General features: G+C 48.2%; 1 protein-coding gene across 1 annotated transcript; it reads right to left on the reverse strand.

Annotated features, from left to right (window-relative positions):
* Positions 1-2,096: 2,096 nt before the first annotated feature.
* LOC125685379 (keratin, type II cytoskeletal 7-like) lies at positions 2,097-13,725 on the reverse strand. The gene is made up of 11 exons (XM_048928373.1): positions 13,435-13,725; positions 9,050-9,287; positions 6,386-6,900; positions 5,567-5,778; positions 5,327-5,387; positions 5,019-5,114; positions 4,576-4,740; positions 4,068-4,193; positions 3,180-3,400; positions 2,631-2,659; positions 2,097-2,488 (listed from the first exon to the last, which is right to left on the reverse strand). The coding sequence occupies exons 1-11, from the start codon at positions 13,723-13,725 to the stop codon at positions 2,097-2,099; spliced, it is 2,346 nt and encodes a 781-aa protein (XP_048784330.1).
* Between the last annotated feature and the right edge of the window lie 1,241 nt (positions 13,726-14,966).

Genomic DNA, 14,966 nt, shown 5'->3' on the forward strand with positions numbered 1-14,966 from the left:
ACATTTCTTCATCACCTTTGAAGTCTTAATGAGAGCACACAACATCACACGCTCTTCTGGATTTGCTCCGTTCCCCGTGGATGCATATGTCCTATCTCCGTGCTGTGATTAGCGCCTGTAAAGCCAAGGCTTGCGACAAAGCAAAGGGTTGTTTTGATCTTTTTCACGCTGATGCCTTCCCCCTGCATAGCAGAAATAAAGGTGTGGTGTATGGGAATCCAGGCCTTCAAATGGGACAGCATCCAACTGCCTGTAGGATGAGAAAAGGAAAAGAAAACATTGCAACTGTCACTGGGCAACAGCAACATCCCTATAAATGCAGAGTGCTTCCCTCAAAGCTGTTTTCTTGGGGAGATGAGGTTCCATGAGCACTGCAGGAGGAAGGAATTGCCTGTGGAAGATGGGGCAGGTCCTCCTGGGAAGCGTAACAAGGGGATAGGTTCTTCCCTTTGTGATGTGAAGGCACCAGTGCCCCAGCCCTTGTCTGGTTGGGTCTGCAGAGCTTTGTGATCTATTTCCGCTGAATTTCTGAAGAGTGCTGGTTCATGAAGCATGGCTGGGGGAGAGAGTTTGGAGAATATTAATTCTACCTCATCTCCCTGACTTCTCTTGTGACAGAATCATCTGTTTTCAGTGAGAACACTATAGCCTTTATGAGACACTTAACCCCCTTTTAAAGCATGCTTATGGTGCTCAACTGTTCCTTTCTTGTCAAATCTTTCCCATGGTTTTATTCACTAACGATTGTGACTGTTCTGTGGTCCTGATTTTCTGTTCCTATTTGATGGGGAAAGAGGAATGGTAGAGGGAGAGAAGTGTCTTCCAGTCCCAAATCCCAACAATTGCTTCAGATAGAAAAGGACCTCCCTCTGGATTTTGTAAAACACCTCTCTGTCCGACTTGTGCCTGTATGGTTCGTTTCTTTGCTCTGCCAGCTCGCTTTAATTGCTTTAATCACAAAATAATTCAGTCCTCTGTAGTTGGTTTTACACATTAATTTGTTGGCTTCTTTTCAGCCTGTTCAGGCAAACACAGCAAAATTTCATCCCCTGATCTGTTTTAAAACCCTTTTAAAACTGGCCATCACTGAATTTCCAAAATGAAGCTGAAAACATCAACTAAACACATTCCTGGTGTTTTTCCAATAATGTCCCCATTGCAGAAGATTTGAGCAGCGATTAAATGTGTTTTTTCATCACTCCTTGGTAGCATATGTGCTATAAAAATGCAAAGCAGCTGAGATGACTTCTCCATGAATCTTAAAACTCTCATTGAGTGGAATTGGGTAGGATCCAAATTTGGTGCAAAATTGGCATAAAAAAAGCTGGCCTTAAATGGCTTCAATAGTTTACAGTTGCAAAATGTGGATCTGCCACACTGACATGACAGTCTCTGTGCAGCCCACTTAGCTGTTGAGGCTTCTCAACAGCAGATCTGCCTCTTCCGATGAAAGAATTTCTGTATCTTTGTTAAACACAACAAATGAAGTGGCAACACATTCATTCTCCATGCACTTTATTGGAACAAGAGCAAAAATTGCAGAGCTCAAGTCATCAAGACACAAGCTGGGGTGCAGAAATGTATGCACATGTCAAAGTGCAGACTGCCTGTCAGGACATAAAGAAGGAAGCTAACAGAACTACAAGAAATATAATTAGTTTTTGCTGGCTACAGAAGGTGAAATGCCTTTTTTTTTTTTTTTTTTAATTGAGTTTTCTTTTATGACTTTCCTGCCTGCATGAGGATGACAAAGATGCTCCAAGACAGTGCACAAAGAGCACACAGCAGTCTGGCCCCTCCTCTCTTGCTGAAGCACTCTAGGGAAAGGCTTTTGCTTTAAATGTCATAACTCGTTTCATAGAAAGCGAAGCTTTAATTGGGAAAAAAGAAAAGGCTGGTGGGAAGCTGAGATTGAGTGATAATATAAGTGCTTATAGAGAAGCAGCATGTTCTAAGCATTCCTTTTTTGATGCGATCCTGGTGGGGCTGCTCTGATGTGATTTCCTGATGTCTGTTCCCCTCACACAAGGCGGAACTGAGGTGGAGCAGAGCTTTCATTCTCTACTTTGGATCTTGCATCCTCTCAGATCTGGAGCTCAGACACGGGTGGTGCTCCTGGAGCACGGCGTCCCAGCTGAGATCCTCGCTCCTATCCGGCAAGGTGCTGATGGCTGAGCTGAGCTCTCTGAGCTCCCTGCAGTCCCACAGCAGAGCTCAGCAGTGCTCACATGGGCTGAGCTCTGGCCAGCGTGGGCCCCACCTCCACAGCTCCATTGGTGGCCCCTTGGGAAGCAGCCGCATCTGGGAGCACTGGGGAGACATTTCTTGCCTGCAGCGCTGGTGGACCCTTTGTGATAGACACCATCATCCCCAGGTTGGGATGCTCTGCTGGCACCAGGGGAGGACCCACGTCTTCTGCTGGCTGCACGAGGTCCATGTCCCAGGCCGGTGCTGCAGCCAGAGGAGGTGTTGCACGGTGTCGTGATCACTGCCATGGGGAAACACAAACTGAACCACTGAGTGGGACTTATTTCCATGTGAATAATGCAAATCCTGCTTTATGTCCCTGCAAATCACCCCCTGGCTTTTGCAGTGTTGTAAGGAAAATGGAAAACCTGGAGCTTACTTACACATTCTCACAGGGCACCCAGTGCGCAACCTGAAGGGCAAGAAAATCATAGAACCATTGAAGGTTGGAAAAGACCTCTAAGACCATCCAGTCCACCCCCAACCCATCCCACCATGCCCACTGACCACGTCCCTCAGTGCCACATCTCCATGGTTCTTGAACCACTCCAGTACAGTGACCACACCACCTCCCTGAGCAGCCTGTGCTGGTGCATAACCACTCTTTCAGAGGAGAAATTGTTCCTAGCAGCCAACCTGACTCTCCCCTGGTACAATTTGAGGCCTATCTCTCATCCTACCACTGCACCTGAGAGAAGGGAGCAACCCCCACCCCACCACAACCTCCTTTCAGGGAGCTGAAGGGAGCAATAAAGTCTCCTCTGATCCTCCTCTTTTCCAGACTGAACAATGCCAGTTTCCTTAGCCTACCACCAAACATTATCAGAAGATTATCCATCACATAACTTGCATCTCTAGTGTTTTCCAATCTTCTTGTCTACGCTTAGAGCCCTGGGGGCTGAAGACTGCTCACTCATTATAGAGGAACCCACCTGCTCTCTTCACCCTCCAACAAAGTCTTATAGGTGGCGATCTCAATGTCCAGGGCCAGCTTGACATTCAGCAGCTCCTGGTAATTCTGCAGCATGCAAGCCAGCTCATCCTTGGCCTTCTGGAGGGCATTCTGCAGCTCACTGTGCTTCTCCTGCGCATCCTTCAGAGCACGGTCCCCACGCTGCTCAGTGTCACTAACAGATGTCTGCAGAGTTGACACCTGTGTGGGCAATAAATGAATCCTTATTTTCCATAATCATCTGCAAAACCTAAATTCTCTCCTCTTTCAGGAGTCCGAAATCATTTGTAATCTGGGAATTATTGGTGTCGTTTTTCCGAAAGCCAAACGCTTCCAAAATCAAGTATCGATTCTGAAATACTAAAGAAAGGCTGAGCATGTCTCCTTACTGTGCTAAGCTTTGCTTCGAGGATACTAACACTTTGTTCTAATTGGAACTAATAATTAAGGTTTTCCATTACTTCCCGTTATAAAATATTTAATGAATCAGATGGTCTGAAAATTGCACAGGTTACTATGTTTGCTGAATTACTGGTGACTCATAATTCTACCCAACCTATTGGATGCTTTGAACCTGTGTCAGAAGCATTGTCTCCCGCTGGAATTCTCACTGAAGCAATTGTTTGAGTGCTGTAGCAATTCCAAACATCTAATATGGCTCCATGATTTTTTGCAATCAATCCAACAGAGAATAGGCCAGCAGATAACCCTTCTTCCCTGCTTGGCAGTGCTAAGTTCCTTATGGCAATGAGACCGTGCTCTTACATGAAAACAGAAGAAATGTAAGAGATGCAGAAAACAAGACTTGGTATCCCACACTTAGGATAAAAGAAGGTACATTTTCAAGGGTAAATGCAGCCCATTGTACCTGGTTCTTCACGTTCTCAAGGTCCCTCTGCCATCTCTGCATCACAAAACTCAGCTCCTCAATCTCTTGCTGGTGGGACTTCAGTTCACTGCATTGCTTCCTCTTTGCCTCCTCGAGCTCTTGGTACTGACAGAAAAGACAGAGCTGGCAGAAAGCACTGGTGGTGTTTGCAACATAGGAGCCTTTCCTCTGTTTCCAAACTTGAGGAAAGTTCTCGTGCATAGAGCTCCTGAGGCGGTCAGCAGCAAACAGAGCATTCCTCCTGCAGCCCTCAGAGCTCAGCTCACCCACCACCTCCCCATTCCGTGCACAGCTCAGTGCTGTCCTATTGCACTGTGGGCATTTGGGGGATGATCTCCTGACTTGGAGATTCCATCAGGTTTAGAAGAATGGAAATCTAAGTCTGGAAGTCACATACTCAAGACACAATGAATGAAGTCATTGCCTCTGAGCTACTACATTTGGCACCTACAGAGCTAACAGTGTGTTCCTGGTTGTTACAACTTACCCTAGCTCTGTACAGTGCTTCCAATTCCGCCTTGCTTTTCTGTGCTGCATCTTCATACCACAGCTCAATGCCCCTGAGGATGCCCTCTGTGCCCAGGCTTTGGCTGTTGTCCATTTTCACCACAACAGAGGTGTCACAGAGACTTTTCTCCAGCTCAGCAGTTCCCTAGGAGCCATAAGAAGAAGCTGTCAGCATTTCTTATCTCACATTCCAATGAAAGAGTCACCATCACTGGGAGTTTGTCTGGAGCCAGAGCCCATGAGCTGTGACTTGATTTGGTCATGCATGCAGCTAGAAGGAGTTCTTTTAAGGTCTCAAAGGCTTCCTTGTTCCCATTGCCTCTCAGAGGGAGTCTGCTGGGTTGGTTTAATCAGGCCTACATCAGGGTAGACAAGGAGAGGTTTATAGGAACGTCTGCAAGAATGGAAGAGGAGCATCCATACCTGAGCAGACACACACTTCAGGAGCTCTGTCTGCTGCTTGAGGGTTTCCAGCTTCGCTTCCAGCTCTGCTTTGGTGAGGTAGACACAGTCCACATCCTAAAAGAGTTCCAGCATTGAGGGTAACTTCATTAAGTTTTTAGCCTAAGAGATTTTGTTCAGGTGATGTAATGGGGAATTTTTTTCTGAATCCACACTTGTGCAATGACTTTCAGCATTCTCAAAACCTGACCCATGTCTTGCAAGCACCAGGTCTGAGGAAACTCCTTGGATACCTCAACCCATCCTTTCTGCCCACCCGAATTCCTTACCTTCTTCAGCAGCACAAGCTCAGTCTCAGCAGCTGTGCATCTGTTCACCTCCTGCTCATATCTGTTGGGGAAGAGATTGGGACCAGTTGCTGGGTCACCCTGAGGCTGCAGCCTTGTCTGCGTACTGGGGGAGTTTGGTTTCTTTGGGATCTCAGCCTTTATCAGACAGAAGTTTGTTGGTACTGACAAAAGGAAGTCCAGCTGGAGAAGCTGTTTCAGCTCTCTACCCTGGGAACTCACTTGCATTTGACCTCTTCAATGAGCTTCTCAGTGTTGTTCAGCTCCAGCTCCATCTGCTCCTGCTCGTGCAGCAGTGAGTCCAGCCTCCTCTGAAGGCTGCAGATGAAAGTGTTGAAGACGTGCTTAAAGTTCTTCTGGGATGGCAGGAGGTGCTTTTGGAGGAGGGCCCATTTGGTGGCCAGCAGCCTGTTCTGCTGCTCCAGATGCTGCACCTGAGTTCAGAATGCAAAGCATGTGTGAAGGCATATTATATGGGGACCAGATAAATGTGAGGGAACACACATTCTCTCCTGAGTTCATGCTCCAGGGACAAATTATGGTTTGAAGGCAACAAAAGGACAAAAGGGGAGCACTGGAGGCTTTGCCACCCAAGAATGCTAAAGCAAGCTGGGAGTGCTGCTCTGCCATTCTCCAAGAAAGCCCCACAGCCTCTGTGGCTGCTAAGGAACCGTGGGCTCTTTAAGCAGATCAGCAGGCTGATAAAGGAAACCATCATTTGTGGGTAGGAGGCAATGCAGCTTACAAGGTCTACCTGCACACAGAGAGGGCAGCAGTGCAGGAGTTCAGGCAGATCCCTTAGAGGAACAGCTCCCTTCTGCCATTAATGGCAGCTTGTCAAAGCATAATAGTAATCAGATTAAAATTACATTATCAGCTAGATCTGCACTTACAGCTCACGGCAATGGAGCCATACGTATTAAAACAGCTTGTGATACAAAGAATGGGACAGGAGAAGGAAAGGAATGAAAGACCCAAGCACGAATAGCTTTCCTCTATACTTAAACCTCATCACTCTTTTAATCTTTCCCCATCTCTCACCTTGTCAATCAAACAGGCAAACTGGTTATTGAGGCTCCTCATTTCCTCTCTCTCCTGCCTTCTGATGCGCTGGATTTCGGGGTCGATCTTCACATCAAGCGGCCGCAGCAGGTTCTCATTGACACGCACTGCACGAATGCCTTCCCTTCCACAGCCAGGGAAGCCCAGCATTCTCCCATGCTTCCCTCCCTCACCACTGGCACGAACACCAGAAGAAATCCATTTACACCCATCCACGTTTTGCAGGCTTTGGCTGCTCCAGGTTCCATAACCTCTTCCAAACGGAGCAGTGGAGGGGAAGGCAGTGCTCCGGCAGCAGCTCATGCCACCACCAGCAGAAGATGCTGAGAACTTCCTTCCATGGAGAGCCCTTCCAGCTGCAAGCTGCTGGCTCATGCTGGCTGATGTGACCCAAGAGAGGATGAAGGACACAGGGCTGCAGGAAGAGAGTGGAGCAGGCAGCTCCAAAAGGGCCCCTCTGCTCTGCCACCCCCGAGCACCACCTTTATACACATCTCAGGAGCAGGGCTTGGTTAAGGCAGATAAATAATTTGGGGTTTTTGCGAGGTTTGCCTCACCTGGCAGCAATTCATAAGTTTAAATATGCAAAACAATACTGAACATTTGTGAAATCCTATGGAATTTTGCTGTTTGTAAATTGCTTTGCTTGCCTTCCCAGCCTTGAGGACACCGTGGGCTGAGTTTTGCAAGGATTCTTCTTTTTCTCATCTTGTCATCCTTCCTTCCATTAATCACCCTTGAGAGAATCTCCCACTCTGTGAAGGAAAGTTTGTAGGGCAATTTTCTGTTGGACAGCAAATTAAAACTGAGTTTTGCATTATCTGCTCCTTTTGTAGCCACTCCCTTAGGATTCTCTGAGTCTTGGGCTGGTTATTAGGGAAATTTATTCTCAGAAAGAGTGGTCAGGCATTGGCACAGACTGCCCAGGAAGGTGGTGGGGGTCACCATTGCTGGAGGTGTTCAAGAGCCATGGAGACTCTTGGTGGCACTGAGGGACCTGGCTCAGCAGGCATGGTGGGTTGAGTCAACCACTGGACTGGATGATCTTGCAGGTCTTTTCCAACTTGAATGATCCTGTGAGTGGGCATGGTGGGGATGGGCTGGTGGTCAGACTTGCTGATCTTAGAGGTCTTCTCCAGCCCTAATAATTCTAAGATTCTGTAATTCCAAGTCTTTCACAGAGTAGCAAAGACGGGATGTGTCCACCAGGCATGACACCTCGAAGCTGGGACACGGGGTGGACTGGGACACAGATTTCCTCACACAGGAGTGTGAATAATTCTTTCTACATAGCCCTCTACGCACCATCCCTTGTTAAAGAACATCACTGGTTGAGCATGAGTCACCTCCTCTAACTTTCGATGCTAAGCTGCGCCGAGATAGCTCTCCAGAGAGCCTTTCTCTTCTTCACTGACTGCAATGAAAGCCTAAAATGATGAGGTCAGGCTTAGATGCCCAACTTTTAGAAGTACAGATAAGTGCAGCTGTATCTTCTCACTAAGTTTTTAACCCTGATTGTATAGAATAAATCAACACAAAAAAAAAAAAAAGAGATTTCTTGAAGATCATAAATACTCTAGAAAGCAGGAGGCTTAGCCACAAAGCTGTTAGCTGGATGCTTGCTAACCATTTAATTGGGAGCAGTGGTAGGCTTGGCCTTGGTGGGAAGGCAGCAAATGGAGCAGCAACCATTCAAAACCACGCACCTTATTAATACAGCTGCTCTATGGCTATTCCCTGTCACTATCCTTTATATTTGAGCTTGTAATTAAAAGTCAAGATACCTCAAGGCAAATAAAAATGATTTATTAGGGTTGCTTGACAGATGGGGAAGAAAAGGCTGATAATTTTAATACCTTTGCTGAGATCCTCACAGTGCCTCAGGGTGGAGCCAAGATTACATCTCTGTCCTGGTGGCATCTTTCTAAAGCCTCTTTCAAAACAGAAAGGCAAAGGGTTTCATTTCAGAGGGTTTGGAAAAAGAGGTTTTCCCCTTCTATTATGCCATCTTAAGGTGTAACTTCTCAATAGGCTCAAAACTTGATCAATATTTTTGGCAATGAAGCAGCCAAATTTTTCAATTTTTGGAAAAAAGGGAAGGAAGGAAGGAAGGAAGGAAGGAAGGAAGGAAGGAAGGAAGGAAGGAAGGAAGGAAGGAAGGAAGGAAGGAAGGAAGGAAGGAAGGAAGGAAGGAAGGAAGGAAGGAAGGAAGGAAGGAAGGAAGGAAGGAAGGAAGGAAGGAAGGAAGGAAGGAAGGAAGGAAGGAAGGAAGGAAAGCATACTATTTCGTTTATTTCTTTCCTGGCTTTAGCAAGGAGATTTTTGTTGTTGTTGTTCATTTCCTGGTTTCATTGGAAGGCTTTCTTGCCACCTTTCACAAGAAGACTGACGAAAAGCAAAACTGGTTACCAGAAACCTTGCTGGTATTCTGTCTGAGGAGCGGCTGATGTCAAAGGTTTTCTTGTACCTCATTATTTGCAAATGTTCTTCACTGGAACAGTTTGCCCTTAGCCCAGCAAGAGAGATAATTGATGGTATGCAGTAGCTGGAAAGACAACCAGCTTAATTGCAGGTTCTTGACAGCACTATCAATTACACCTACGCATAGAAGAGCAGGAATGATTGAAGCCCTGGGTGTCTCACTTGCCTGCTTAAATACTGGCAGAGTCCATGGCAGTCCCAGCTGGAAGAGCAGGATCAGAGCCCAGGAGGAGGACTTGGCCTGGAGCTGCTCCAACTCCATGCTCATCTTATGCTTCCAGGCTGTCTCTCCTTGGTCTCCCACAGAACTCCTTGCTGCATCCTGTGGCCCGGAGACGGGCTGTTGTGATGCTTGGTGACTCTGCTGCACCTTAGGAGCAGAGATCTCATGGTGCTCCGCCTGGCAATGAGTGTTTGCACCTCTCAGGGTTAGCTCCAAGCTTTTATTCCCTTGGTGGTGCAGAGCCCACAGGGTTACAGCTCCTGCTTTCAATAGTTTTCTCTCCCTAGACACACTTTGATGAGTAAAACTCCTGAACTCTGCTTTTTGCTCCCCTAGACACAGCAAAAGGTTCATCTGTCTGGAGCAGCCTCACCTCTGACTCCAAGTCCTGATGTCCCCCCATGACTTTGAGTCCCCAGAAGGCAGCAGTGCCACATGAGCCTTTTGGTTGTTTCCTGCTGCTCAGCAGTGCTTTAATGGGACGTACAGTCAGCTCTGCCCTCCTCTCCCAACTTCACCTCGTCCCACCCAACTTGCTGCAGGAGCTAGAATTTGTGTGTGTCATTGGCTCAGGGAGATGACCTAGGTTTAGCATTCAACAACTCTTCTCCTCTTGCATCCTGCTGATGGGACTCCATGTCATTGTCACAGCAATCCCAGCTACTGCAGCTCACTTGCAGGTGATAGGAGTTGTACGTGTTTGTGAGCACCCAGCAGAAAGGGGAATGGCTATTAAGGTGATCACAGCTCGCTAATTTTCTTCTAATCACCAGGAATTTTGGAAAGAGGCCCAGCAGTAAATATAGAAGCCCCACAATTCTGATGTTGCTGTGACTAATTTCACAGCTTTCTGCCAAAATAAATCAGGAGGGAACTTTTTGTTCTGGCAAACTGGGCACAAGCTTCAAACTCTATCAGTCAGGTTGGGAGAGAGCTCCATAACCAGCTCTGCAGCACAACTTCTTTCTCCCACTAGGTGGTGGCATCTATTGCATCTTCAGCAGCCCTGCCCAGAAAGGTTCCTGGTTAAGTTCTTGGTGGTGACATGATCCTGTTCACAACTCCTCCAACACTCTGCAAGGATACAACTAGCAAGGGCTGGCTCCCTCCTGCAGAGGGCAACGTTTGGGAGGAAGGATGGCGTGGGGACAAGGTCCCCAGTCTTGCAAGAAGGTGAAATTCCTTATGGATTTGTACCCTGATGTTGGCTGTGAGCCTGGGATGTTTTCTAAATGCAGAGTTACCACCACTGACCTACTGTCATCTTCACCATCTCGGTGTCCTCCCCTCCTACCTGAAGCTTTGCTCCTACTGTCAGAGTTTCTGGATGCTCACACCGTGCTGAGGCCCAGGCTGTTCATGTGTCCTTCCTGCAGTGTTACATGTTCACAGCTGACTGCTTCTACCCACCTCAAGTCTTTAACATGTTGATCTGAAGGTCTCAATTTCTGCCCTTGTTCTCATGATTTTGACTCAGCCTTCAAAATTCAAAATGTCTCTGGGTGCAACCTTATCCATCTGGTGGCATCTGAGAGCAGAAATGGCCCTACAACCCCTCATGACCCTACAGCTCCTCATGGCCTGCAGATTCTCATAGTCCTACAGATCCTCATGGCCCTACAACCCCTTATGGCCCAACAATCCCTCATGACCCTACAGCTTCTCATGACCCTACAGCCCCCTCTGAAGGAGGGCAGAGGTAGGCACTGGTCTCTACTCTCTGCAATTTTTTTTTTTTTTAATATTATATTATTAGATATGTTAAATTCTAGGTCAGATTTTTTACTCCTTTACACACAGGTAATTTGGTGTAGAAAGAGTTGCCAAAACACTCATCTCCAGAAACTGGAGATATCATTATAGCTCAGCTGACAAGCAGAACAGGTTTTGATGTACCTTTCCAAACCATTCGTTCACAAAATTAGCCCAGCACTCAAGGCTATGTACTACCAGTGTGTAAACAGTACTTAAAGCAACGTGGTGGAAATGCTGATCCAGCCCTCATATAAGGTCAGGGTTAGCAATCTCTCTTCCACATTGGTCTCCCAGGCTCCTGCAAAGTCAACTGAAGCAGATGGTTTGTCTGATCTCCAGCAGTGATTCATCCTGCACTAAGGTGGATGCACAAATTAGACCTTTTGAACTGCCTCCAGAAATGCTTGTTTCTCTCCGTCGACTCTACCTTCTTCCTTTTCTCTCTTTCACTCTACAAAATGCATCAGAAAAAAAGAAACCCACAGACCTGACCACAGTGTTCATATTAATTCTTTATTTCTTCTGATGGCACGGATTAGAGATGAAAAGCTCCAGGCATCCTGTGTACATAATTTAAGCGTGAAACAAAAGCCCAGCAACACTTTGTAAGGTGCACTTAAAATAGAAGGGGCCTTCAGTTTTTGCTGTGGGAGAGGAGCATTGTCTTATCTCCTCTGTTAGGTAAAAATGATGCAACTTGCCCCTTGGGTCCTGAAGAATTGAGCTGTTTCAGTGCCTGGCATTGCAGCAGCCATTAACAAGGCGAGCAAAGTGTCCCAGCTATCCGAGCACAGCTCTGCAGGGCATTGTGCAAGCTGAGGTGCACTCACACCACCCACACACTGAACCTGTGGGGTGTGAGCCAGTGTGGATGAAAACCTGAGTTTATCTTATCAGGGTTTGATAATACAACCTCCAGCACAGCCCCACAACAGCTGGCAGTTTCCACATGTGTGGGGCTTTCTGCGTTGGGTGAGAGCAGTGATAACTCAGTTTTGCCTGAAATTTTCCTAGCCCTCCCTGTTTGAAGGGCATTTCAAGCTGCTTCCAGACCACATCATTAAGGTTCGATTTAGGCTTTTGTGTCTGTGAATCTTCTCTACTAGCTTTCATGATTTGATGGACATTTGTAGATGGATCTCCACAGTGGATTTCCTGCCTAGGGAACACCTCACACCCCAGAAAAGAGCTGCCACTGGCTGCCCTTCCCACTGCTATTCACAATCTGATTTCCTGGGAAAACAGTTTAGAGGTTCCTCCTTTTTCTCTGAATGGGAATAGACAAGAGATATTCCTGGTGTGGGTTATGATACTCCAGTTATCTAAGTGTTGCAAAATTAAGATGACACCGTTGCATTGAGCTTCTTGAACAAACCTTCCTGGTAACCTCAGCTGCTCTGTCCATCATCAGAAGATGCAAATAGGACAGAGCCAGGTCTCCTTGCAGTGGTGCCCATTGCCAGGAGAAGAGGAAATGAGCATAAACTGCAAGACAAGAGCTTCCAGCTAAATAGTAGGAAATATTTAATTGTAAGTATGAACACTGGAAGAGGTTGCTCAAAAATAACCAAAAACAATGGATATTGTCTTGGGCCCATGGTCCGTGACCTGAATGGCCCTGTTTGAGAAGAAGGGTTGGACTAGATGGGCCCAGAGATGCCTTCCAAACCCAACCTCATAGAGAGCTTCCATGAACTGAGATGGATCCAGGTGTCCTGGTTGTGGATTTGGCCAATGGAACGTGTACCCTGAAACCCTTCTTCACAGCAGACGGTCAGCTTACACACCACCAATCAAAAGTCATCCTGTTTCTAATAAATTTGCCCTGACTTTGGATCAGGTCTCCATAAAATGTTTTTTGTATTTCATTCAGTTGGTTCAAAAGTCTCATAGATGTCAGAGCTGCACTCACAAATAGACACACAGACACAGGACAGGGTGTCAAGCTTTTAGTTGGCAAAGAAAAAACACCAGACAGAATGAGCTGAAGTGATCAGGCCATTACAGAAAAAGACTAAGGAAACAAGACAAATCATCAAAACACAGTCACAAGAGAGAGGTGCAGCAGATTGGAGAATTCAGTACATGGCTGTATATGGAGAAAAATGGTCAGTGTCACAGGTGACCCAGTGATGGACAGAAAAGCCACACTTGCATTGAATGCAAGGGGAAAGCCTTTCTCCCATTCCAGCAGAAAAAAATTACTTGTGGTAAGGATCACCAGAAAAATCAGAAGTCTCTGAGCCAAAAACCGAGCCAGACGAGTATGCACATCTAGGACAAGCTGGCTCAACCTCAGAGCTGCATTCTTGAGTTTCAACCCTAGGACCGTAATATTCAAATCCGCCACACTCACCGCCACCCTGGTAAGATACATCCCCTCCAGAAAAATGCCCGCTTTCAACGCCATATCCCTCTGTGCCAGAACTACAGATATCCCCAGAGCAAGAACCACCATAACCATAACCTTCACCAAAAGAACTTGAACCCAAACAACCAGAGCTGTGACCAACAGGAGAAATACATGATCCTCCACTGAAAGACCCAGCACCATGGGATACTGACCCACCACTTCCATAGCCACCCCCAGATCCCCACCCAGAGCCAGAGCTCCCTCCTCTACAGATAGAGCCTCCACTTCCACTGCCATGGCTGGAACCGCCATGACCTGAGCTTCCACCTCCACCAGAAATAGACCCCCTCCTGCCAGATCCACTGCCAGAGCTCGACCCAAAGCCTCCGGAGCTGTGGCCACCTCCAGACGAGGACCCACCACTGCCAAAGCTTCCTCCAGAACCTGACCCAGAGCCAGAGCCAGAGCCTCCTCCTCCGCAGATGGAGCCTCCACTTCCACTGCCATAGCTCGATCCCCCATGACCTGAGCTCCCTCCTTCTCCTGAAATGGACCCTCTCCTGCCAGAGCCACTGCTCCCTCCAGAGCTCAGCCCTCCACCGTGAGGACTGCTTCGGCCACTGCCGGAGCTCGACCCAAAGCCTCCAGAGCTGTGGCCACCTCCAGGTGACGAACCACCACTTCCATAGCTACCACCAGATCCCGACCCAGAGCCAGAGCTTCCTCCTCTACAGATAGAGCCTCCACTTCCACTGCCATGGCTGGAACCGCCATGACCTGAGCTTCCACCTCCACCAGAAATAGACCCCCTTCTGCCAGATCCACTGCCAGAGCTTGACCCAAAGCCTCCAGAGCTGTGGCCGCCTCCAGACGAGGACCCACCACTGCCAAAGCTTCCTCCAGATCCTGACCCAGAGCCAGAGCCTCCTCCTCCGCAGATGGAGCCTCCACTTCCACTGCCATAGCTCGATCCCCCATGACCTGAGCTCCCTCCTTCTCCTGAAATGGACCCTCTCCTGCCAGAGCCACTGCTCCCTCCAGAGCTCAGCCCTCCACCGTGAGGACTGCTTCGGCCACTGCCGGAGCTCGACCCAAAGCCTCCAGAGCTGTGGCCACCTCCAGGTGATGAACCACCACTTCCATAGCCACCCCGAGATCCTGACCCAGAGCCAGAGCTTCCTCCTCTACAGATAGAGCCTCCACTTCCACTGCCATGGCTGGAACCGCCATGACCTGAGCTTCCACCTCCACCAGAAATAGAACCCCTCCTGCCAGATCCACTGCCAGAGCTCGACCCAAAGCCTCCGGAGCTGTGGCCACCTCCAGACGAGGGCCCACCACTGCCAAAGCTTCCTCCAGATCCTGACCCAGAGCCAGAGCCTCCTCCTCCGCAGATGGAGCCTCCACTTCCACTGCCATAGCTCGATCCCCCATGACCTGAGCTCCCTCCTTCTCCTGAAATGGACCCTCTCCTGCCAGAGCCACTGCTCCCTCCAGAGCTCAGCCCTCCACCGTGAGGACTGCTTCGGCCACTGCCGGAGCTCGACCCAAAGCCTCCAGAGCTGTGGCCACCTCCAGCTGACGAACCACCACTTCCATAGCCACCCCCAGATCCCCACCCAGAGCCAGAGCTCCCTCCTCTACAGATAGATCCTCCACTTCCACTGCCATGGCTGGAACCGCCATGACCTGAGCTTCCACCTCCACCAGAAATAGACCCCCTTCTGCCAGATCCACTGCCAGAGCTC

Source organism: Lagopus muta, chromosome 28 (assembly GCF_023343835.1).
Source record: "Lagopus muta isolate bLagMut1 chromosome 28, bLagMut1 primary, whole genome shotgun sequence".
NCBI lineage: Eukaryota > Metazoa > Chordata > Aves > Galliformes > Phasianidae > Lagopus > Lagopus muta.